The sequence below is a fragment of the Syngnathoides biaculeatus genome, chromosome 21, assembly GCF_019802595.1.
Source record: "Syngnathoides biaculeatus isolate LvHL_M chromosome 21, ASM1980259v1, whole genome shotgun sequence".
Lineage (NCBI taxonomy): Eukaryota > Metazoa > Chordata > Actinopteri > Syngnathiformes > Syngnathidae > Syngnathoides > Syngnathoides biaculeatus.
In genome coordinates, this window is record NC_084660.1 from 5,015,800 (window position 1) to 5,038,880 (window position 23,081).

Sequence of the window (23,081 nt, forward strand, 5' to 3'; positions counted from 1 at the left end):
AATACGCCTCACAGAATTTAATCTTGTGACATTACTTTTTGCAACATTTTTCATGTAATCGTTTCACATCTTTTTTTTTTTTCACTGAACATTGCAATTTTTTTTTATGACCGACTATGTTACCACATTATTTTCAAATTCATTTTCATTTACCTGGTCTGTTTTCTTCAATTGTTATTGACACTGCTAACCATAATGTGTGACTTCCATCCTGTAACTTTACGACTTTTTTTTTTCTTATAATATTCTATTCTCTCCAATTTATTACATTTTTCTTCACCAGCGTGACTTTGTTTTACAAAAACATCTTAACTCTCAAATTGGGCAACTTTATTCTCATAATGTTATCACCTTCTCACCAACAACATTTTTTTCTCATACTCATCTGAATTTATTCATGACGACACCTTTTGTTCTTTGTAACAGTGCAACTTTTTGTGTATTATTGCGACAATTCTCGGATGTTTTTTCTCACGATAACTCGGTACAGTACAGTTTTGAATCCTCCGAAGCAGTACAACTTTCTTGAGGTTACATTTATTGATCATTTGTTCGATTGGTATTTAATATTTCTGCCTGGTTCTTCTGCTCCAGCCCAACATGAACCCTTCTAAAATGATTACAAAAATACCTCTTTAAAAAAAAGTACTTTTTTGTGTGTGTGTGTGGGGGGGGCAACGTCATGCTCTTAATAATCCTACTGACACAAATAAGAATGATATATGGACTATACGTCATATAATAACCTCATTTTTATCATCCGGCAGCGCTTTAGCCACCCTCCCGTGCATATAAATGCGCATCTCCTTGCATACCTGTAAACAAAGGGGCGGGGGTACCTTTGGTGGAGGTACAGCCAGAGCGCCGCCGGGATATTTAGAGTCTGTAACTGTATTGGGAAAAAAAATAAAATAAAATAGAGGGCAAGGGGCGGATTCTCGATGTGTGATGGAGGCGGATGTCTGGTGTGTCCTGAGGCCTGTGAGAGACGGGGTGAAAGAAAAAAACAAAAAACAAAAGAAAAAGATGCTGTAAGGTTGCTATAGTAACCACACACACAGAAATGCACGCGGAGGAAGCTGCGACGCGATGACCCTCAGCTCCTGACCGAGAGCCCAGAAAACCTTAAACGTCGGGGAACATTTTTTTTCCATTTCTAAAAATCAATTATTGTTTAACAGTTACAAAAAAAATGTAAGGCAACATTTCCCATATGAACTTGGAACTTTATTCCTCTTTACAATTTGATAAAAATAAAAAAAATTCTGATAACCTTTTGCACTGTTGTAATATTTTGCCCCGTTAAGCGAACAACCACTTTCTGGGAATGACAAGACTTCATTCTTGGAATGTTACTGATGGTTTCTGATTACACTACAAATACATTCAGAACTTTTTCTTGACGCAACTGGGAGTGGGGGGAGGTGGGGGGGGTGGGGGGGGCACAATTAAGGTACTTTTTGTCAGGCGAATTACAGGGCCCATTTTTTCCAAAAAGTTTGCTCAAATTTCCGACATCAGCCACTGTTGACGGACTTTGAAATTGTTGGCACTCGGGCTCCAAATCAAAGTGCGCCACAACAGACCACGCCGCCACAAAGTGAAGGAAGCCCGAGGCCAGAGAAGAAGTGGGGGGGGGGGAAGGTGTGAGCTTTACACCTTTTGTCGTTGTCCGTTAGCATCAGCGGACGCTAGCTATACGCTTACCGACGGCTCGCTGCTACCGCAGCCGGAGTCAGTCCTCCGGGAGAAAGTGGGGGATGGGGGGTTCGAGGGGGGGGTCAACCCGGAGCGGAGAGGCAGTCAGCGACGCCCGTCACAGCCGGCCGGGGCCACCATCACACATCAGGAACCTGAAGACGCCAAGACAGATTCTCACAGCCGAGGTGGCGGGACGGACAGTTGCGTGTCGCGACAAACGCAAAAACATCCCGATTCAAAACATACTCTGGTGTGCTCCAGTCACCACCAACGGGAGTAACTCGCACACACCAGAATGAACGATCCCTTTGCCGTGTTATCACATAGATATTAACGCACAAACAGATACCAAAACTTAGGAGCAGTAAGGAGCTTTTGGGCCCTCGGAAGACACCCCTCGAGGCAGGAAAGAAGATTTAAGGGACACGGCTGGCCTGGCTAATGCCCGACGGCGTGCGTTCAACCGAGGGGAAGCGAATCGACGGGAATCGACGCGCTCTCCAGACGCTCGGCTTGGCTGATGCGACGCGCGTACTTTACCGAGACCGCCCTTGTTTGTTCCAGCTGCGGCGGCCAAGGTTAAAGACTGGGTTGATCATTGAACACGTCGGCGCGCATTTGGGAACGCTTTAGCGATCCGCCGGCTTAATGTGTTACTGCCGAGAATTCGCAACCGGGCGCATGACGCGAGATGCGTAAACAAATCCTGTTTGAGAACGAGACGGGCGATGTGCTCTCTCGTCAATAAGTGCTACGGGTTCTTCCCTTTTCCCTCCGCCAAAAGGAACGGGACCAACGGTTGTTCTGAGGTTCCAAATCTCGAGTTCTTACAGAGATGGTGTTGCCATCGGCTGACAAGTTGGCCTGATTTAATCACCTTTTCCCACACATCGGTGTGAAGGAGCACCATTAACCTTCTTGATTTCATCGCACACACACACCCTACTGAGATATGACACTTCCACAGGAACCGAGACTCGCACCTTTTAATACATTATCACTTTGCCCCAACCAAAAGAGACTCCGTGTTTCCCCTTGTATTTGGGTTAAAATTGGATCGAGGGTTATGGAAAACCTTAATGTTACGATAACGGTAAGGCCAAGGCTAAGGTTTAGCTAAGTGTTGGGGTTAGGGCTAGCGTAAGAGTAACGATTAAGGTAAGATGTGGTTTTTTTCCCCCCTCCCTTTTGGAATTGCAAAACTTGTTTTCGTCACATTTTCAGTTCAATAAACAACTGCTGGCTTCCACCTGCACAACGCTTTGAATCGCCCTGGAATCTGGAGAAAAGACCTTGCGCCCTGGCTGCGTTTCTCACGTCGCAGCAATAGCCGGTGACAAAGTCGGCAGCCGACATGTATCTGGCTCCGGAGAGCAGACATGGGGACGGTACGCTTGGATCGGACCGGGGTGGGGGCATGGACCAAAGTTCCACTTCCTTTTTTGAAGGGGGCCACAGCTGGCAGTTGGTCCGACATTGCGCAGGAACCAGTACTTTTTCGGGAAAATTAACAAAAAAAAAAAAAAGCTCCTCGGGGCCAGTGCCCAGAGTAAATACCCGTACAGGTTTGCACTATCCCCCCGAGCCCTGCCCCAACCGTCATGTTTTGTCAAATGGAAAATGCGGATTACCTCTCCCTTCAGTTGACTAGGCATTAATGTCCACTAGGAGGTCGTCTCCGAAGGCACCCGCGTGCTGCTGCAGCACGCACGTCAACAACAATTCAACTCGGCAAACTGTGCGCACCATGAGGGCTGGGTGGGGGGCTGCCCGGTCCTGTCAGAAGGGTCACGGGTGGTTTGATCGGAAAGAATTAGTTTTTTTTTTTGTGCCTGGATTTTTCGGGGGGTTGGGCTAAAAACTAGCCCGATGACATATTTTCTGCAGTGAATTCACCCTCTCCTCGACTATATGGACACTGAGCCCCCACTGTGGGTATTCGTTCCAATTGAGAGTCACTAAGTGACGACAGCTTTGCCCATTTCCACCACCCCATCATGAAGTTAGCCATCAAGCTATACCTACAAGATGGAAAAATCCATCTTGCTTCAAGTTTTGTATATTTTGGGCTACAGGGGCTCTGGCGTGGGGAGCCACGTGCGGCTCATCCAACGGAGAGATGGACGGCTCCATTGTTAAGCGGCGTGGCGTTCAGAGCTAATAGCCGTGGGCTCGTGGCCCAGCGGACCAACGTTGGGTCCTTCCAGGACTTTCAAAGCCTGATGAACTCCTGTTGAATTTTCTGAACTCGTTTATTTCAGTAGGGTTTGGGAAATGTTAGCCTCTGTGCGAACTGCCACCCACCCAGCCACACACTCACCCAGACTCCCACCCACCCACTCACTCAGCCCCCTAAGGGGTCTGGAGAACATGTTTCTTCCTGTCTTTTAGGGCGGGAAGGTTCTGGTGACAGTGTGACTGGCGCCTAGTGCAAAAACAAACACACACATGGAGTCTACTGACATGGATACACCGCCCAGCAGGGGGATTTGTGGTTTTGTTTTTGCACACGCACAACTTAATGGTATACTGCGCATGCTAATCTCAGGGATATAGTTATACCACTACTGCGTTGCTAGCCAAAACAGCAGCATGTAAATAGTCTTAATTAAAAAGAGGACACCTTTATCTGATAGTTGGAATTAACCCTCAATTATAATTGATTGAAATTATAGTTAAAATACCATGCTGCTGGATATTGTCGTTTCCTGCCTACCTGTGTAATATTTGTTCATGTACAGCTACCATACTCATCTACACATATATCGTGTTATTCATGCAGATTCCTATTTTAAAAAATCAACTTTCGGCAGTGAAAGCAATGAGAAAGCCACCTGTGTAACACGCAAAAATACACGGTAATAACATTCATAACAAAATAAAATGTAAATAAACGTGATGGCAGTATTTTTTCCCCTTTCAACTTCACTGACGTTACTTTATTTCTTTATTTACTTAATTTATTTGTTGTTACCCTGCTCAGACTCCCTCTCTGGTAATGTGCCATTCTGATGAGGTCTGGAACCTGACATCTTTCCAGATTCCAGATCCATCTGCATATGTGGCCATTTCTTACTCTGGCTGTGTGCAAGGGCGTGGTACTCACACGTACTTCAGCAGAACTGCCTTGACTTCCATCCCTGAGGACTTCCATCTGCAGGTGGGAGCCAGCGGATCTAAAACGGAGACAATGGGAAACGTTGAGCGTTCAAACGCATTTCTCGAGCTGTCATCATCTGGTGACGCGGCGCCATCACACGTATGGAAATGCGAGAAAAGATAAAAGACACCGCAGAATAAACAGCGAGGCCCTTTTGGTGCTAAAAATACGCTTGATGTGGCTTGCGCTGAGAAAGACCAGGCAGGATGAGCGCAGGCTGAACGGGCTTCATGGGAAGAAATTGCAAGGGATCGATAATCAACTCTATTGGGAAGTCGCGCTGGAGCGTTGCAGATTAAAGGTGCTTGATAAATGGGATAAAAGGCCGGACGGGGGGGGAGACGAGAGCTAACAAAGGAGCTCAAATGATGAGGGGAACTTTAACCGATGCCGTGCCCCAATTAGTTGCCGGTTAACGCCTCCCTTCCCCCGATCAGGAAAAGTAACCGGTCGTCACTAATTACAGTACCGGCGGTCAAAACAGAAGCACCGACCAAGATGATCCCCTCAAATAGATTCCATCGGAAAAAAAAAAGGAACTCCTCCGTCCTTCTGCTAGTTAGCAACTGCTTTCAAAACGGCTGAGCAATCAACTCGAGAAGATTGTCGTGTGGAGGACAGCAACTATGCATTTACTGATGAGGGGGGAAAAAAATGACGCACTGATTTGAGGGGAGGCGTTTATTTGTCCTCCCTTGGTTATTTCCGTTTCGCCGCATAGTCCTTTTAGTTTTATTTGAAAAGCAAGTTCCATTTGACGTCAATTACAACATCCCAGTAACATGATTGCAGATTGAGAAAAATAAATCTCTCCCTTCAAAGAGATGCCACCTTGCCTTTGCTCGGCAACCACTTCACTCTTTTATTGCCCGTTTGTGAACAAAAGCATGCACGAATGCAGTTTATGTTATGGAAAATAGAGGCATCTATTTGAGGGAGGTGTGTATTTGTTACTCTTCCGTTCAGACCCTTTTGTAGCATTTTTGAAGTCCTTTATTACTTAGTTGTAAATTCCGTCACTTGGGTAATATACATGACGTGTTTTCAGATGAAGAAAAATTATTGCCACTTTCACATAAATGTTCCTCATCCTCAAACGCATCGGGCGGGGACCCTTTTTATGAAATTCCAGTTTCATAATATACTGGTAAAATTGTTTCACATTAAAAAAAAAAAAAAAGCTCCCCGTAATAAATGTAGAAGAAGCCCACCCCCCTCATCAAAGTTTTGCCTCTCTCCATTTGCAAGATTCATAATGGAGAGAAATGCGGGCGGATCGAGGGTGAAGGAAAGGAGCAGATGTGAGGGGGCTTGTCAAAAGGGTATGGGGTGCGCTGTGGGGTAGGGGGGTGCACCGTGGTTACCTGAGCGTGGAGCGAGGAGGGGTAGGTGAAAGCGGGAGGGAGGGCCGGCGACAGCTCCGCCGGGTACAGCGGGTATGACGCCCACACGTCTGGGCTGCTGGGATAGAGAGCGGGCACTGTGAGCTCATCTGTGGAAAGAAGAAGACGAGGCGCGGAGTGAGGCCGGCAGACGACGGGGGGGGGGGGGGGGGGGGGGGAGCGGAGCATGCTGAATGGACTCGTCGGGTCTGAAGTTTGGACTGTTTTAAACCTTTCACAAAATAAGCACGCAGGTCTAAAGAGACATTTTGCATCCCATTACTTTCCGAGGAAAAAGCCACAGAGCGTAAACCAGCTGAAATGCGACAGTTAAAAAAAAAAAGTGTCTAAAATTAGCTCCACTATCACTGCTTGTCCGTTTGATTGACAACTAGACCCTTGCTTTCTTGCGATTATACTGCGAGGAAGTCCGATTACTGCAAAGGGCGCCGTAAAAAGAGCTGGTGAGTCAATAATGCGCAGTGGAACTCAAGGCAAAGAGAGCACTCCTATTGCCAACTGTCTTTTGGTCACCAAGCACTACCATAAAAGAACATTTGAAAATTAAAAAAAAAAAAAAAGAAAAATCTTATCACAAAATGTTTGTGGGGCAATTTCTTCCATTGCGATGACGTGATGCTGTTAGTAATGGCTTGCTGATTTCCCCTCACACACGCCCTTCTCTCTGGCACCACATATTTCAGATAAGAGCATTTTGTTTGCTCATTGGAGAAGAATGCAGCAAAGAGCGATGGCAGGAGGGCCACGGAATCCGGAACCTTCTGGGGAAATGTTGAACTTTATTGGGGGGGGGTCTATCGGACTGCAAACACACCTGCGAGCTCGCAATGCAAATATCCAGCAGAGAATGGAAATGTTTTTTTTTTTTTTTTTTTTTTTTTCGGAAAAACAGATAAAATAAAAAAACATCTTGTGAAACACTCGTTTTGGCACCAACAGTCAACATTTAACATCCTACTACACGATTGGCCGAAGCGATTTCAGACAGCGTGATCACTTTTGTTTTTTTACATTTTACTTTAACTTCATGATTAGAGTTGAATGACAATGAAGAATGCTAAATTTAGAGCGATGAAGTCCTTCTCATTGTGCCTCCGTTATTCGCAATTAAGGCAAAGTCAAGCGTTTTATCGTTTATTATGTTTTACTGCTAACAGTTAACTCACCTTTGTGAAAGTAAGAGAAGTCGCACGATGACTCCCCATCTGTTTATGCCTTTTTTTTTTCTTTATTATTTTAATCTCTTTTTACTGTTTACAATTATTTTCCCCCACTCTCGTGACTGTAAAAGGCTGCACAGTTAATAAAGCTTTTACGACAGCGACAGGGTGACCCCGGGACGGATTCATTCCCTTATTTCCTACGGGAAAAATAAAAGCCGAGCAAATTGTTCTCAACTTTAGCGGTTCCACGGTGGTACTCACATGGGTCTCTGCTAATGAACTGCGGGCCCGGGCTCTGCTGGGACGGAGGGGGGTTGGGAGTGCCCACCAGCTTGTTCTTGGCCATCTTGGTGTTGGCCTTGGCAAACTCCAGCCGGAGGGTCTGCGGGATCTCGGGATCAAATCGCACCCCCTGAGACAAAACGAGATTTTTTTTTTTTTTCTTCTTTTTTTTTCCCCCCCTCATATTCACCGGTGCATGGGGATAAGAGTTAAAATCGTTCTGTGACCAAATGGATGCCAAAACCGCAACGATCAATATTAGCTGGTATGTCAGAAGCAGTTTCCAATGTATGCTAGCATCCAAACATCAGTTTTGACAGTTTTAAATACACACGTAATTCTCTTTGTTTGATGTTTAGTTTGACAGCAAACTTCAATTGCGGGCAGAGTAGTTAATAAGACGTGCATATTTTATATTCGAACTGTACAGACCTCAGTCAGACTTTGTTTCACGAGCTACTTTTTTTGGGCTATAAATAAATGAGAGCCCCTTCAAGTCGCAACGAAGCGGCAACAAATTTAGACAACTGAGAAGCGAGTTTTCGCAGATCTTTGACATTTCTATTTTTTGCCCGCATAGTTGATCAGGTGCCCAACAAGAGCTTTCATGGTTTTTTTTTTTTGGCATCATTGTGTTATGACGACTGGCAAATGAAAATTAGAACCTAATGGGACCGGCATTTTCTTTTAACTTCTTTTGTTAATATTTTTTTTTTTTTTACACGCGTGACAGTCAAGAATGGCAAAAAATATATACTAGTAGAGTATACTGATTACAAGTATAGTTGGTGTTATATATTTTACTCTTAACATTTTTTTGGCACTCAAGCCACAGTTTAAAATGCGAAAAAGTGCATTTTGCGACTCACGTTTGTGATTCGGATCGACGCTAATGTTTGTTGGCTTTCCCATTTATTACAAACAATAGTTAACCTTTTCACACTCGTGACAGTTAATGCTAAAATGCGAAGTGGGACGGACCAGGTGGATATTCAGACTCACCTTGCGATGCAGATTGAATGTCTCCCCCCCCCCCCCCCCCCCATTCTTTTACATTTTACCTGTAATACGACAACTTTTTTTATCCCTCCAGTGTTACAGTTCATAATCTTCCTCATGCGGGAGCCTGACAACTTTATGATCCCAAGTGCGCGTCAAAAAATATATAAATAAACAAAATGAGCACATGGTGAAAAAAAATATGCTAATTTTTTTTCAGAGAAAACAAAAGTCGAGACTGTTTGTGTGCATCCCACGGGCCAGTATCTGCATATTGAAATGTGGACGAGTTTGTTTGGAGTCATTATTCTGAACAACCCAACATTTCGCAAACGGAAAGTGCATTTAAAGAGGAAATGCAGCAGGACTCCCCCACTCCCACTTCCTCCAATAGTCGTGCAAATTGGAATTTTAAAAAAAAATACATTGCTGTAATCGAACCGCCATCGTGCCGGACGTGAGCGGCCGCATCGCAGTCCAGCTTTGATTTTTCTTTGGCTATTTTGGGATCAGACGACAACAAAGATAAATCACAAAGCCGCAATAAAAGTGAAGTGCACTCTACTCAACCCTGGGGAAAAAAAACCCAAAAACAAACCTGAGTGACAAAGATGAGTTGCAGGATACATGTATTGTCACGAGTGTTTAAAAAAAAAAAAAAAAAAAAGGAGCAATTATTACTAAAAGGTGAAATGAAACCAAAACACTAGCTCAACATGAATCGTGATCATGAGCGCTACGATGTACATTAACTAATCAAATTAGCATTTTTAATCATCAGCAATGTATAGTAAGACGCATAAAAAACCCAAATAGTTTCTTCACGTTAAATCGGAATCATTCCATCTAAATCATGAAGGTGAGTCCAAAAGGTGTATGTTATCGCATGTAAATTTTTAGCATTAACATAAACAAAACAGTCGGTCGAAACACCTCATCGGAATTGCAAATGTAATTGGCACGAAAGTTCACGTAAGGTTTTTTTTTTTTTTTTTCTTTAAACACGAGAAAACAAGACGTGAATGAAATCATTTTTCACACTGACTGACGCATTTTCAGAGAAATAGCTTTCCAATACCATCAGTTATTATCTTATTAAGGCAGATTTGGAAACGGCCCTGCGAGAGATTCGAGGCGGGATATCAAATGTGCGTGAGAACATGACTTTGTTTCACAAAAATCGCACGGAAAGCCTCTCGTCAAGGCTCTTCGTTAGTTGCGCTGGGAAATAACGAGCTCTGAAGTAAGCCCAAAATCGATATCTCGTTATTTTACATGCGGAATCGGAGCTTCTTTTGGTCGCTGACCTTGCCCTGCTTTTGCTCCCAGTAAACACGCATGTATATCTGCGTATGCTATGGAGGTGATAGTTGTTTTTTTGGGGTTTTTTTTTTTTGTCTTGCCTGCACTTAGCACGTGATGGGAAGCCGGCGGAGAGGCCGTGACACTTACGTTCAAGGCATTCTTAGCAGCCTCCGCCTCTGATCGACTGTCAAAGCTGACAAAGCCCACCGGCTGGGGAAGAAAAAGAGAGAAAGACGGTTTAGGGCACAAAACTGACTCGGCATTCCTGTCGGAGTGACACAGACATGTTCCTTAAAAGACCCAAAAAAAATTTAAAAAAATAAACATTTTCCTCCACCACCCCCCACCCGGTCGGCTTGTGTTCTCTTCAGCCCGTTTATCAAACTGGGGGAAACCGTGGGGAATTGAACAAGACTCACGCACAACTTGTATTTTGTCGCATTCAATCCTGCACTCAAGGGTGTTTGTGAAAGTAAGTGAAACAGAAATCAGATTCCTTGTTGGGGTCTCTCTCCGGTTTAGAAAATTGTGAGAAACAGTCAACTGGGGTTTTCTTTAAAAACACCTCGGACAACATCTTTGTAATCTAGTGACTTATGTGTATGTTTTTCCTCTTATACACGAAATGTTATATTGTTAAATTTGATTGAACATTTCCCTCTCTCTCTCTCTCTCTCTCCAAAAGTGAGCTTGTTATTGAATCTGGGGGAAAGGCACAGCTCCTCTCCCCTTTTGCCCATATATGGAAGCGGCGTGTGAGAGACAGGACCGAGGTGAAAATGAGTGTCACAAAAAAAAAAAAAAAAAAAAAACATATATCAGTTGAAATCCTACTTTTGCATCTTGACCGACCAGCCAATACACACTGACGGCCAAAGACGAGCACAAGGAAGAGAACTATTTGCGCTGTTATTGTTCGACGGGTATGAAGGGAAATGAAAACATCCCGTGGGGTTGATCTGCTGTAAGTGATCTGGAAAAACAGGGGTTATGGGAATTCTGAACATGGGGGAGGACTCAAAAAACAGAGGAAGAAAGAGAGAGAGAGAGAGAGAAACAAAGGAAAGCAGAAATATATAAATAGAAAGGGAGATGGGCCTCTTGCTTTATAAGGAAATGGCTCGACATTGCCTGACTATTTCATCTAAGTTGTCTATTCTTGTAGTACTCTGCAAAAACAAACAAAAAAAACAAAAAAACGCAAATCTAACCAAGATGAAAGATCTCGAATCAAGACAAAATATGCTTGCTCTGTCTGTAGAGACATTTCTTCTTACCAGGCAGTTTTTGTGGAAGAGCATTTCACTTGCTCCAAGCGCTTTTTTTCTTAAAAATCTTGACAAGCTATGAGGTTTAGGTGGAAAAAAGAAATACCAGGTAGATAGTAGAAATACAAGATATAGTTTAACACAGTCGGGGTTTTTTTTTAGACTTGCTACAGTGGACATGTACACTTTTCATTTTTTTTTCCACAGTAATATTTAAGGCCAACCAATAGATGTAACTAACGGACAAAGTGAGGAAAAATAATATCGCCGTATCGGTCCACGGGCATACCGACTACAGATTTAGCCACTGAAAATGGCCCAAAAGTGCGTTTTCGAACCATAACAGGAGTTTGCTCACCAAAACAACTGAGCCAAAACAGGATGTTGTGACGACGCGAAGGAAAAGCACAACCGGCAGGACAAATCTGCGGTTCCGCTGGAATCATTATCCGATGCTAAACCCGAACGCTGTTAGCCTAAATAGATTCATACCAGCGGCAACGTGACGAGGAACGAAGGGCGGCAAAAACAGTTTGACTCTTTATCCCCATATTATATCCGATAATGCGCCGTTCACACGCTAGCGTCACGTTGAGCAGAAGACCATCATCATTTTGACAATTTCATAAGACCAAATGTTGTTTGACCGCTGGCAAATTTGAACCCCCGTATGCGAGATAGATGCATCTAAATTGTGAAACATCGGTCCGACACGCCATCGGTTTTCAAGCCTACCTGTTTGGAGGTTAACTTTATCAAGGAACCTTCGTAGCCCTGAAACAAAGAAGATGACAACGTCGGGACTACGGTCGGTGCAAATTGTCAAGACGTCGACAGAACCTCGGCTTTCGCAAGCCACACACTTGAACCTCGGGCGACTTTCCGTTGCCGTTTATTTCATCACTACTAATGGCCGCTCCGATTGACGACTGGAAAGAACAGCCGCTAAGAATAGCCCTCACTTATCCGCACACTGGAAACATCCAAACATACCTTAAATGGTCTGAAGAGGAGGTAGAGCTCCCGGGGCTTGATATCCAGTGGCAGCCCGCTGACAAAGAGTGTTCGGACCTGCGGACAACACCAAACACGTCGTTTGTTAACCTGAAGACTTTCATTGTTCCCCTTCCCAGATTGGAACTTTTCAATTTAGGTGCTCACTGGTGGGGAATTTCAATGCATGCCAGCGAGCGGGATTTAAAAAAAAAAAACAAAAAAAAAGGGATAGGTCGAGAACCGCCATGGAGCAGAGAGCATCACTCAAGGAAGTCTTGCAAGTAGTCATAAGCGTCGCCTTTCCGTTTATACAGCCCTTGCGAAGCAATATTCATTATCTTGAGAGATGGAAGTGCCGCGAGCTGGATGCTAATTTTAGCTGGCCCGTCAACGGTGTTTTTCCATTCATTGTGTTAAGTTTGGGTGAACAAAAGTGAAGAAACAAACAGCCTCTGATGTAGCAGAACATTCAACAGGCGTAATTGTTTTGTCTGCCGAGTTTTACAGCGAACTTCAATTGGAGTGTCAATAAAAGACTTTAAGCAAGCGAGATTCACGCTCGCTCCTTGCTAATATAGTAGCCCATGAGCAACCTGGGTCATGCGATCCGAGAGCTGCTGGAGCACGGAATAGACTGCTCCTACACAAGACTGGTAAAAATTGAGTTCCAGTCCGACCAAATCCAATAATCCCTTGAATTTTACTCATTTATTTTAATTCAACGTTCCAATGGCAGATTTGGCACGCGACTTGTAAAAATTGCATCTTTTTGTGTACAATTTTTTTTTTTTTTTTTTTTTAGACAGGTTTAAATCTTATGGAGGTTGGGGGTGTATTCTGACAATTTTGTAGGAAGGAAAAATGAAGAGACCTGAGAAGAAATGACTTTTTCTTTTTTCAATTTGCCTGCCCAATCACGCCAAGCAAAGAATTCTTTTTGCCACAAAATCTTAAAACTTAATTTTTCCCAGAGAAACAGCCAACATTTATTCTCCCCCGTTAACGATATTTTAAACGAAGAATGAAATGGACAAAGGAAGCGCTGAGCTAACACGCCACCTCATTCCCACATGTAACTTGATCCGCACCACTCATGCCAGTGGAGAGAGAGAGCAGCACACAAATAAAGGAGCTTAGCAACTGGGGGTGGGGTGGGGTGGGGGAGGGGCGCTCCGGACCGAGGCATCGTGCCAGACATCACCTCGGTCCCCTTTGCTCTTATCTTATCGGAGTGAGACCCAGCGGGGCCGCAAGTGGGTCCTGTCTCCGTCGGGTCTCCTTTAATCACATCAACATACGAGTTCACGGCATTTAATAATATATAAATAAATAAATACATTGAGGGGGGTGGGCGAGGCGAACAACATTTACAAAAAAAAAGGCAAACATAACCGAATAAAAACATGATCGATCGATTCCTTTTTTATTTAAAAACGACTCATTTCAAAAATAGATTTGGATTTTTTTTTTTCCAAGTTGAAACTTTTTCCCCAACAATTTTTTTTTCCCCCCAAGAGAACTTTTTAAAAACAATGTTTTTTCTAAAAAATATTTTCATAATTATTACCTTTTCTTTTAAATCTTACAATATTTTTTTCAATAAAATCAAAACCTCAGGTGAAAGTAGATTTTTTTTTTGGGGGGGGATCACATTTTAACGGAAAAAAAATTCAGGACCAATTTTTTAGTAGTTTATCATCATAAGAGCGCCTCATTGTTTGCTGTAAGTGCGCGCATGTCACAGAGAGACAGGAGAACGGCGGGGGGGTTGCCGACAGCCAGTGCGTGGAAAATTAAGTCAAATTTTTGTGGTTTAAGATTTTTCATTTTAGTTTAAAAGGAAGGTTGAAACTCCCATTTTTATTCTGAGAGAGCCTTAAACCGGGCAAATAAGGCCCTTCCCGGGGGTGTCCCACTTGATCCCAGCGACTCCCTGAAACCAGCTGCTGTGATCGGCACCGGTTCCGCCGCTAGTCTGGTTAGCGTGCACATTCCCGATGATTCACGAGTAAAATCTTCACGCCGTTGAACATCTGCTGAGGATTACCGCGACGGTCTTTGTTGACTGGGGTCGGGCGAGGCTCGCAAAGCCAGACTTCAAGGTGCACATTCAGGGGTCAAACTTCTTTTGTTGGGTTTCGATCAACTTTTTTCCACTTCCTCGTGACTAAAGACATTTCCAAAGTCGGGCCTTTGACTCACTGACCATTTATGGTCGCGGGCAGGCCGATCTGGATCAAAAAGTAAGATGACGACTCCACAAGCGGCGTACCAGGTCAGTTCCGTGACAACACAACGTTGAGGCCAAAAAGCTTTCGATCCCACGAAGGACGCGACGCACAGCAACGTGACTTCATGAGCTCCATGTGTGGTCACTGTCATTACCTCATTAGGGACCGCAAATTGCTTTGTCACTGAAGGTTCATTGACTCCATATCTTAAAAAAAAAACACAACTCTTTCCCACAAAATTAATAACCAATGAAAATAAAACTATTTCTAGGATTCCTTTTTTCCTTAAGACAAAAACTCAAAGTGTCCCAACTTTTTTTGTTGTGGGGCACAATAAGGAAATTATTTTATCTGGGAAAAAAAAGGCATCATCTTACAATAAAATGACATACCACAAAAAGTTTTTTTGTTTTGGGGATTTATTTTTTAAGTTTTTTTGTATATGCTATTTTTGGGAGGAAGAAAATGCCATTACTTTCAGAGAATAAAGTTGAATAAAGAAGAAAAAGAAAAATTCCACTTCAACCGCAAAATACTGCATTATGCCTATTTATTTTTTTAAAGTTACTCAGATTTGTTGTAATTTTTAAGGAAAAAGCAGCTATATTACAACAATGTATTTGATGGTTTTTTTTTTTTAAAGAAAAAAAACACAAGAACTATAGTTAAGGGGAAGTAAAATTTCCTCACGAGATTTTGTATTTTCTAAAAGAACAAGTGAAAAAATTGTTTCGATGACGGGCACAACACTTTCCTTCCATTCCCACCACGTCGGACTCGAACAATTGCTTGGAAACCCGAGCGTGCGGCGTCGTGGAAAGAGATTTTGTTTGGCTTTGGAATCTCTCATTATAAACTCCATGTGACTTCCGCACGTTTGCTGACTTTAATTGGGTCCTTTTTTTTTATTTTTTTGTCGGAGCTGCTCAAATGAGGGACATGACCTTGGTGGGACGTGAGATGATTAGTGTTCCCCCTCCCCCCCCGTGATTCTGCATGTGTATGTTCCGCAGCCAAGTTAATAGATAAGAGAGGGGTCCTTCAAGCCAAATGCGGCAGGACACGGCCCTAACCTTGACGCGGCCAGCACAGTACTCGATTGTCGTGGCTTTAGTCCAACAACACGCCCACAACTTGATTTTGTAAACATTGCTACATTCTTGATACATGTATGTACATCTTTTTAAAAAAAAAAAAAAAAGAAAGAAAAAAAATGCTCATAACACTGCTGACTAGTCTTTTTAAAGTGCTACTGAGGATGCTTACTGCCGTTCATGTTTATACATCCAGATCGTATTTATAGTTAACAGGATTGCTAGTGTTGATTTCATTCTCGTGAAGATTTTTTTTTTTTTGCAGCATACAACACTGCTGATTATTCTTGCTGCAGTTTACATCCATGAACATAGTAAACACAGTTTGCAATAACTTCTGTATTTAACAAATAAATATATAAATACATTAATTAATAAAACGAGCAGCCCGTTGGCATCACCCGAGATCGTGCGGAGCGGAACGAGCGGAGAGGTGCGGGAGCACCATAAATGGATGACTCCGTTTGTCTGAGTTGGAGTTTCACTTCGGAGTCGCGGTGGGCGCGTGCGGGTCAGAGGTTGGCTGAAGTTTATTGCACAGGGTGAGGTCGAGTGCACTCGAGTAGTCGCTTTACCCTCCGTGCGCTTTCAAGCAACAATTAAAATGCCGCGGATCTGTAAATGTTCCAACAGGTTAACCTTTAAAAGCGTCCACTCCCATGCATCCACACACTCTTGCACCCCCCCCCCCCCCCCCCTCCCCAAAACAACAGCGGCCCTCACGATGACCTATAAAAGGGCTCCTGGAACAAGAGACTTATGTTTTTTTTCTTAAGAGAAAAAAACGGGGCAATATTGTTTTGTGCTCTTAACATCCGCCAGCATTGTAAACTTGGATTGTAATCTGAAGGTCACAACTTTTCTTAAAATAACTGCAGCAATATAAAAAAAAAAAAAATACTGAATAATCATGTATGAATATACAATGCGGAGGATGAGAGCTCTGCACACGACTGGGAATTGAGAAAAAAAATCTCCACCCAAAAAATAAAATATAATGCAAAAAAAAGCAGGGGATTAGGTCAAAAATTAAGTCAGAGTTCCATGAATAAGGAGGGAAAGATTGATTTAAAAAAAAAAAAAAAAAGATACAGTTGAGAATGCTGAAGTGCAAATATGTGGGGTCCAATGCATTGCTGTAGCAAGAAAAGTCTTGCTTTCGTGCCAAGGAACAATGTTCACGTCAGTTGGACATTTTCAGCCACGTTGAGGCTCCCCCTGAAAACGTGATTCAATCATTGGAAGACGACGACGACGACGAGAAAAAAAAAAAAAAGAGAGAGAGACTTGGATTAAACTGAGAGCCCCATATTATTGGAAGAAACAAAACCGCCGGGGGAGGAAATGGCAACAAGAACAAGATAACGCGAGATGGGGAAAGCAAGTTGGGTGCGGCAGATGGAAGGAAACCAGGGGAAGGGAGATAAAAGTCACCCAGAAAAAAAAAAAAAAAAAAAAAAAAGCAATGCCTATAGAGTCACAGGAAGTCTGGCAATTTGCTTTGAGGCGGCCGTTTAAGGCTCATTTTGGCCATTTCCAGCATCCTTCAAAAACAAATTCGTCTTAATTGCTACCAAAATTTGAACTATTAGTCGTACAGGGGCTCCCCCTAGTGGTAGGCAAAAAATGCTCAAACTTTGTGTGAGAATTAGGTTGTCAAAAATTTCAAATAGAATTAAGTCACGTTAAATATGACACCTCTTCTTTATAATCAAAATGTTACAACTTCATTCTATTAAGATTTATGACTTAATCCAGACCAAATGTCTGTTTTTTGTAAAGCCAGCTATCAAACTCAAGGCCCAGGGGCTGTATCCGGTCCGCCATATTATTTTACATGGCCCGTAAAAGAAAATATGCGTCGACTTTATATGTTTCCTCTTAGAATACACAACTGAACTCCTCTTCCCTTTTAATTAACATTGAGGTACTGACGACAATTCTTGCGACCAACGCGAAAATAAAGCGAAAAATAGTCGACTGGCTTCTGTTGTCAAAACTAGTCGTCCATCAATTTGAGGCGTGAATGCAACGTGAGGCGATCATATATCTTTGTAACGAGGTCCCTGGACCCAAAAGGTTTGCAAATTATCATTATGAGAGCTGATGTATTATGTTAGTTTGGGCCAAATTGTTCTTCTCAGATTCACCGGCCAGCCGCCGGTGACGCTAAGCCTCGTTGTTGTCTTTTCAAATAGCTCTTGTCGCACAGCTGACAAATGGCTGAGATAAGATGACAATTCCCCCGCCGCTTGTATAAATAAACTCCAACCTATCAGACGACAGCGCTGGGAGTAGGGTGGGGAGGGGGTTTACAGCTTTTTTGATTGTCTGCATGAGCTGGGGATCATTTTTTTTTTTTTTTTTTTTTTGGGGGGACCCTACTATAACATTTCATGTCACACAGAGTTAATACACCAGTTTGCCCTTTTCATAGATAGCAGCCCGGCGTGCTACGACCCGCTGGTGGCCTCCCCCACGCACCAAAAAGGTCACGCCGCCCAATGAGAGAACCCCCAAAGAGACGCGCCACATTCGCTCGAGTCATATCTCTTTGGGGGTCTCGCTTGCGAGGATCCGCTTACGCGCAGAGTCAACACGACGTCTCGGCCGGGTAAAATACTCGACCGTCAAATCGGTTCCGGGAGGACCTCACACACTCCAGCGGAACGTCAAAGTTCACATTTGTTGGGATTTGCTGGATTCAGTGATATTATCGATACCTGTACCTCCCAGAGGGAAAACTTCGATAACGATATCGCGACACAACACCACGTCCAGAATAGTCTTATGATATATCACGCCAGAAATGAAAACTTGGAACTCGGACTGCAACCAAGATCGACAAAATTCCAACGCAAAATTTTGAACGGGCTTTCTGACTCAGATTTTGAAATCCAAATCTTAGTCCAATGTACAATACATGTCAGTAAAGAACTTGTAGCAAATAGGTTAGTTGAAAAATATCAAAATACAGCATGATTTTAAAAAAATATAGATAAAATGGCCGTGAAGCAAGAGGGGAACAGTAGCACAGACAAGCGTTGCCGTGAAAAATATCGACACTGAGCTATCGTGATACAGATATTATTCATTTTCAACAACAACAACAACAACAACAAACTACGATACAAGTCTTAAAGTGAACTCCATCCTCACGTTGAGGTCCATACAAGGTCTTGTGTCACCTGCCTAAACGGAGCGGCGCCCTTGGGCCTGGCGACGTGAATACGTCCAGAGCACCTGATAGCTCTTGATAGCTCCCGATAGCACTCGCTCTCCAGATTAGACCGCATACCTCGCCAGCGGGAACGCCATGTTTGGCGTCATTCTCTTTCTTGCACTTCACCGGTGCCAATCAGTTAGCCATTCTCGTCGGGAGCACATGAGAGTCATACCTCGGCGCTTGTTAAACGTTGCCTCTCTGCGGTTATTGCCCACGTTTTACTGCTCGTTTGGAAGCAGACAGAAAGTCGGACAGCGGCCGGTAGTGGTTGGGAAAAGTACAAATCTATCAGCCGTTGATAAGACGCTTACCATAAAACGTAATCCATAGGCCATACTAACACTAACCCGACACGCTAAGTCTAAAACCTTAACTTTAGACCAAACCTGAACATAACTTTCAGGGATGTTCCGATATCCATACCCGTATCGGTGCCGATGCCACTTCCCCAGCATGGTGTACGCCATATCACAAAATCTGAAACAGGTCGGGGCAAACAATCTCAAATATTAAACGCTCAGGATTTATGATCCAAACTGTTCACATGTGTAGCGAAAGCCAACATCTCCAGTCATGATGCCGTGACGTGGAACAGAATGCAGTCAGTCGAAAAGCGACCGAACTGAGCACCCAACCCACCGTGAATAAAAACCACAACACACAATACAATGTAAAATATCCTGCACCAATTATGTTGAAGCCATTTTGTGACGATATCACAATCTCTGGAAATAATTTGGAGGGATCAAGGGTCGTATCTCGATGCTGCGATATCAGGTGTAGTGCCTTCGATCTAAATTGCAGACTCCGCTGAACGTGTTGTCATTTCAATATCTTGACAGTATCGTATCTAACACTTGGAAAAACATTTACAAATATATAGGATGCCGGTAATCGACTCAGGACACCTTCATTACAGGACAATATCTGTGTAACTCGAGGAACGAAATTGGGCTCATGACATCATCGCATTATGAAATCAAGATCAATGTGTATCATGGTGTACTGATGCTAACGACTTTTCAACGTTACACAATAGCCGTGTAACTGTTGGAAAAAAACTGACTGGATCACGATGATATCACAATATCTCAAGAACATTCTGACAGGCTATGTGTCAGTCGAAATTGGACGGATTTTTTTTTTTTTTTATACATATCACAATCTTGTGATAGTAAACCTGTGCAGGGGGTATCATGATAGATGACGATAACTTGGTAAGTGAAAACAGAAAACAAATTGGGCTGCATATTAATAATTTTAGTAACTTCTGTTTCATTTTTTTTTTTAAAACACCATCTATAACAATGGCCTCATGGAAAACTAATTTCATAACTCTGTTGGGGGGGCGTTATCACGATACATGACAAACACGTTACAGCACAAAAAAAAAAAAAACCTTGGGCACATTAAGGCATCGATTTGAATGTATAATTTGGACCCTGCATAATAAGAAATTGTGATCAGATAGGTGAGGGTGGTATCACAATACACAACATGTGTGTGTATCTTGAGATCATTTTATCAATTCAAATGTACAGCTTAGCCCATGTGTCATTAGAAATGTGCACGATATAAATCGATGTTGTGATGCGTAAATTGAGAAGCAAAAAAGGGGCTGTATCATCATAACAATTTAAATGGTTTGTCGTCGGAATAAAGTCTGACGCTTGATTTGAGTTGCACTCCCAAGACCGACTGTAAGAAATCTCACTTGATTGTATTGCTGCCGTGAATTTCAAATATTTGATACCTTCATGTCTGGTACTGCAGTTTTAAGCGCTTCCTACCCAAGTTTATAACTCTTGCCTTTGAGCACCTGAACACGTCGTCCCCCTTCCCTGTTGTTTTGCGGTTTTTGCGTGAAAACGAACGCCCCAGGTGCTGCGCACGCCCACCCCACCTTTACCTCTTCTTCATGGCTGCCGCTGAATTCACTCGGCTCGTTTTCCTTTTCTGCTTTGTTCATCCTGAACATCCACAAGGAGAAGAAGAATAAGAAGGAGGAGGAAAATAAAAACCAAAAAAAAAGGAAAAATAAAAATCTGCCAACCCAAAAAGTTATCAGGTGGCTGAGATGTTATTCCTTCGGAAGGAAGCTCCTCCTCTGGTGCTTTTTTTTTTTTTTTTCGTCGTCGTCCCCCCCCCCCCAACCCCCACCCCGATCCGTTGCACTTCAACCGAAGACGGCAGCGACTGTGGTGCGGAGCGTGGCGGTGCGCCGCGGCCGAACTTCTCTCCTCATCTCCGAGACACTCGCGAGGAGGACAGCGAGGGAGGGAACCCAACCGGGAGGGACCTGGGCGGGGCTTGGGCGGACTTTCAGCAAGACGGGGAGGGGCCTCGTCTTCGTGGGGGCTGGACAAAGCGCCTGATCAATATTCATAATAGGGGGGGGGGGAGAGAGAGAGAGAGAGAAAAAAAAAATATATAGACATTCAATCAAAAATACACTTAGGTTCCGAGAACATCCAATCATAAACAAATTAACATTTGCATTAACAGCATTAATATAATGAAATGTATTTAAAAAAAATAAAATGAACACATTTATATGAAGGAAAAATACATATATAAATTAATTAAAATTATACATACCATTTGTGTATTATAAAATGCACAGGTAATTGTATTCATATTTCAAAGGGAAAGGAACTAAGACGTCATTTTACATTCTTTGTTTAAAATTATAAATGTACATATTTATGCACTATACAATGTATCGGGAATTGATTTAATTTGTTTTGTATTATTTACTCACTGTCGATCAAAATTCAGGTAATATTGTAAAAGTGTGATAAATTAATTATAAATAAAATAATGGGAACTAGAAAGCCTTTTAAACTATGCTAAAACAACACTTTATACATTTTAATCAGAAATACATTTTGTGGAGAAAAAAAAAGTTCTTTATCTAAAATCTCAATATTTTCTGCACGATAATGATTTGACCATACATATATGAGTAAAATAAAAGTTTGATTTTTGAAAAGTTACAAAACTATTTCAAATGGTTACATATGACCATTTTCCAAAACTTTTAAATACATTTCACATATATTATTAAATGTTTTTATAAGTAAAAAAGACGTACTTAATTTAACTGCCATTGGAATGAGTAAAATATATTTGTATTAAATGTAAAAAAAAAAAAGTGTATCTCTGGGCATTGCCTGGCAAAGAAAAAAAAATGTTGATGACATCACATAGAAATCCATGAGTCAGCAACAGAGTTCTGCGTGACAACATTCGGCGATGACGCACTGCACAAAATCGCTCGGGATCATTTGATTTTTAGGCGCCTGCAGCTGAAACAAAAGAAACACTGATAAGCGTTGTGTGTGTTTGTCTGCGGGGGGGGGGGGGGGGGGGGTAGCTTGAAAAGCTCCTCGGCACCTTTGAATACTCCCTCGGTTCAAAATAAAGATTGTGAGCAGCTGCATAAAACTACAAAAGCAGACAGGAGCTTGGTGAAGACATTCAGTGCATTACGGGACAAGTTGAGAATGCAATTTTGTGTCTTTCTTGGGAAAGCCAGAACATTATCATTTGATGCAAGGGTACAAATACTGCGTTGTCAAAAATCATAACGTTTACATTGATTGGTTATGTTTCTGAGAAAAGAAAGTGGAAATGTGGTATTGCACAGCCTCGATATCGGTATATTGATGCTGTACCTTCAATGATTAACAATAAAATACACATGTGAACATTATTTGAAAAGTTCAACTGCAGTTTGGCGAGAACGTGTCATGAAGTATGCAGCTGATTTCGGACAGTCACAATATTCGTGTTTGAACTTTGTATATCAAAATGATGACAATGTGAAATAACTTGGGCAAATACAGTTAAAATGGACTTAAATGTACTTCAACATTATTACAGTTTGAATATTAAAATTGCGTTTTTTGGGGGGTGGGGGCTGGATAACACTGATCACTGTTTTTAGATACGACTTAATGTATGAACTTCACTTGATTTAAAAAAAAAAAAAATACATAAAAATTAGTGATTTCCCTTCCCCCCCCACATACTACCAAAGGGCACTGATGTACCACACCACGAAAATATCTACACAAGAGTGTTCATTGTCCAAATACAACGCTATTCTTACCTCCAAAAGTTAGGTTTTTTTTTTTGTTTTTTTTTGGAATGGGGGCCGGGGGGAAGTATCTCAGGCACTCAGCCAGGGATCGGAAAAACAGCAAAAAAGTACATGGGGTATCATTTGATGTATGTTGAGATTTTCAGGC

At 42.5% G+C, this 23,081-nt stretch overlaps 1 protein-coding gene across 8 annotated transcripts in view; it reads right to left on the reverse strand.

Moving 5' to 3' along the window:
- The window catches only part of LOC133494919 (RNA-binding protein with multiple splicing-like), a 24,308-nt gene continuing 1,227 nt past the window's right edge, over positions 1-23,081 (reverse strand). The window contains exons 2-10 of one of the 8 annotated variants that reach the window (XR_009793458.1): positions 20,882-21,199; positions 20,738-20,798; positions 12,275-12,352; positions 12,017-12,055; positions 10,161-10,223; positions 7,689-7,839; positions 4,814-4,877; positions 1,708-1,853; positions 893-979 (exon numbers count right to left, since the gene is read on the reverse strand). Coding sequence is in view for 6 of the 8 variants with exons in the window: in XM_061809213.1 (XP_061665197.1) it covers positions 4,815-4,877; positions 6,226-6,353; positions 7,689-7,839; positions 10,161-10,223; positions 12,017-12,055; positions 12,275-12,352; positions 20,738-20,797 (582 nt within the window). In the remaining 2 variants the exon portion in view is untranslated. Of the gene's footprint in view, positions 1,854-4,807; positions 4,878-6,225; positions 6,354-7,688; positions 7,840-10,160; positions 10,224-12,016; positions 12,056-12,274; positions 12,353-20,737; positions 20,799-20,881; positions 21,200-23,081 lie in introns of all 8 variants that reach the window. The other 7 variants (XR_009793457.1, XM_061809213.1, XM_061809212.1 and 4 more) reach the window with 7 other exon arrangements.